The sequence below is a fragment of the Otolemur garnettii genome, unplaced genomic scaffold, assembly GCF_000181295.1.
Source record: "Otolemur garnettii isolate 467f Iridium unplaced genomic scaffold, OtoGar3 scaffold00116, whole genome shotgun sequence".
Taxonomy (NCBI): Eukaryota; Metazoa; Chordata; class Mammalia; order Primates; family Galagidae; genus Otolemur; species Otolemur garnettii.
The window spans coordinates 5,609,521-5,612,577 of NW_003852511.1; the positions used below are offsets into that span (position 1 = coordinate 5,609,521).

Consider the following 3,057-nt stretch of genomic DNA (forward strand, 5'->3'; position numbering starts at 1 on the left):
AAAAAAAAAAAAAAAAAAAAAACCTGTAAAAAAATTAAAAGTTTAAAAACAATTTTATTTTCCCAATATAAGTTATAAAATAACAATAGTATTTGAACAGAAAGAAAAGTGCCACAGAGTGTTCACTTTTCAAAACAGTTTATCTTATCTATGTATGTCCAATATGCACCAGTTTTTTAGGTAGAGAATAGACAGGGTAACTCTGAAAGGCAGACTTTCAAGCAAAAAATAACTCTCTTCCTTAAAGGCCAGTTCAGTGGTTAAGCACCAAAGTGTAATTTAACGTAGAGAAGTAAGTTTTGTAGTAAAACTGTGAGTGAAAATATACCAAAGATTAATTATAACAATATTAGAGCTCCACTGAAAAGATCTTGCAGGTAGGGTGGCTAGTTTGTTTTTTATTTTGAGACAGAGTCTCACTTTGTCACCCTCAGTAGAGTGCCCCAGTGTCACAGCTCACTGCAACCTCCAGCTCTCAGACTTAGGTGATTCTCTTGTCTCAGCTTCCTGAGTAGCTGGGACTACAAGCACCTGCCACAACGCCCGGCTATTTTTTTGTTGCAATTTGGCCAGGCCAGGTTTAAACCCATCATCTTTGGTATATGGGGCCGGGGCCCTACTCACTGACCCACAGGCGCCGCCCTGGTTTTTGTTTTGTTTTGTTTTGTATTTTTTAATAAGATACAGGGTCTTACTCTGTTACCCAGGCTGGACTGTAGTGGTGGGATCATAGCTCACTGCAGCCTTGAACTCTTGGGCTGAAGTGATTTTCCCAAGTAGCTGGAACATGCTACCACACCTGGTTAATTCTTCTTATTTTCTGTACTGATGCAGTTTCACTATGTTTCTCAGGCTGGTTTTGAACTCCTGGCCTCAAGCAATCCTTCTGCCTTGGCCTCCCAAAATGCTGGGAGTACAGGTATGAGCCACTGTACCTGGCCTGAAACTGGGAACTAAACAGTGTGTGTAGAAAGTGGAAAAAAGAAAAGATTTGAGAGAAATAAATACCTTTGCTCCTTAGAAAATCTTCAGGGAGGTCCGCACATAAAAGTTCCTTGCTGGACTGCATCAGGAGTTTCTCCTACAGTAAGAAAATCCAGCAGTCAAGGAGGATCCAGAGATACCTGAGCTTGAGAATATTAGTTAACTATTTGAGAGAATTCTTTATGACTCCGGGAAATTTGCTGTCTGTCACAAGGATTGGGAACTCAAGAAAACCCCAAATTTAAGTAAGTATAATCAATAAAAAGTTCTACTTCTCTAGAATTTGAGCTTGAAAAGCCAAGATTTTTAACGTTGGACAATAATAGTTTTAAAACATCAACCTGCAGATCCAAATAAACCCTATAAATGCCTTCTAAATCAAGGAACAAATTGCTGCAACTTTAACATCATGTGAAAGAAAAGAATATCAAGAGATCAGATTTTTCTCAGTACCTAATCATTCTAGATATTATAATGTAAATTCATTCCCTGTCCACTAAACTTCTTAGAAGGTTTTTTTCATCCTCCTTCATCAGGGACAGGGAGAAGGAAAAAAGAAAGAAAACCATCAATGACAACCAGTTTCCTCCTACAGAAGAAATTCAGAAAAACAGGAAGGGGCAGTGACAGAATGTGCACATTGTGGCAAGTGCCCTGGAGCAGCGTTATCAGTCCTAACTAGCTGGGAGACTGATCAACCAAAGATGGCTGCTTACACTAAACTCTCCACGGGGGTTACCTCTTTTCTTGTCTTCTAAGCCCTCACTGATTTCATTAAGTAAAAAAGGTTCCAACGTTGTGCGCTACAGCTGTAAATCTGTGAAATCACTGCTACAATCTCAATTCTTGTAAGTGCTTAAAAAAAAAAAGCAAAAGCCATTTACCCCTAGACTAAGTTCTAGCGGTAGAAATAGAGGGGGAAGGAAAATTTAAACAATGACAAATACAGACGGCATAGAAAGTTGGTCCAAGCCAACCAGAATGGACTGTTCTATATGAATATATGAAGCAGGATTAATTATTCTTTCCCTTTGTATTGCAACTTTAGTGTGAAATATTAACACTTTTACAGAGCACAAACTAAAATATCTCCCAGATAGCTTACTTGTAACATATCATATTTAGCAAAAAAGAAAAAAAAGAAAGAAAAAATTCAAATTCTAGCTTGAAGGAAGACTCTTTTTTTTTTTTTTGCTGTTTTTGGCCAGGGCTGGGTGAACCCACCACCTCCGACGTATGGGGCTAGCGCCCTACTCCACAGGCACCACCCCTAAACTCAATTTGTAAATGGGAGAAGAAAAAGCTATTAGAAAACACATTTGGCAAATGTCACAATAATATTTAAAGAAGAACCATCTTAAATAAGAATCATCATTAACACTAAAACTTAGAGCTATGTGCTTTAATGAGAAATGGAGACCAGGCACAGAGGCTCACGCCTGTAATCCTAGCATTCTGGGGAGGCCTAGGTAGGTGGATTGCTTGAGTTCAGGAGGTGAGACCAGCCTGAACAACAGCGAGACTCCATCTCTACTAAAAATAGAAAAAAAAAAAGTGGGGCGTCGTGGTGGGTGCCTGTAGTCTACCTACTTGGGAGGCTGAGGCAGGAGAATCACTTGACCCCAAGAGAGTCAGTCTGAGGTTGCTGTGAGCTAATGACACCAGCACCCTCTTCCCAGGGCAACAGAGTGAGACTATCTCAAAAAAAAAAAAAGAGAGAAAAATAAAAATATTTACATATTCCCAAAGTATCTTCCCAGAAGATACTAATTACAAAGAGGAGAATACTGACTTCACAGTGGAGAAACCTTACAGTCCCCACCCAAACCAAGATCGCACTTCTCTTCCCCACAAAAGAGGTATCTCTGGCTTGGAGCCTGTGGCTCAAGTGGCTAAGGCATCAGCCACATACACCTAAGGTGGCAGGTTTGAATCCAGCCTGGGCGCGCCAAACAATGATGACTGCAACCAAACAAAATAGCCAGGCGTTGTGGCGGGAGCCTGTGGTCCCAGCTACTTGGGAGGTGGAGGCAGGAGACTCACTTGAGCCCAGGAGTTGGAGGTTGCTGTGAG

At 40.6% G+C, this 3,057-nt stretch overlaps 1 protein-coding gene across 4 annotated transcripts in view; it reads right to left on the bottom strand.

Annotated features, from left to right (window-relative positions):
- Window positions 1-3,057, bottom strand: part of PRR14L (proline rich 14 like) — a 78,117-nt gene that overhangs the window by 49,860 nt on the left and 25,200 nt on the right. For 3 of the 4 annotated variants that reach the window (XM_023517683.1, XM_023517682.1, XM_003797452.3), the window contains one exon: window positions 1,009-1,081. The exons of the other annotated variant lie outside the window; for it this stretch is intronic. In XM_023517683.1, the coding sequence (XP_023373451.1) occupies window positions 1,009-1,069 (61 nt within the window). In that variant the 5' untranslated portion in view covers window positions 1,070-1,081. The remainder of the gene's footprint in view (window positions 1-1,008; window positions 1,082-3,057) is intronic. 4 annotated transcript variants of the gene reach the window in all.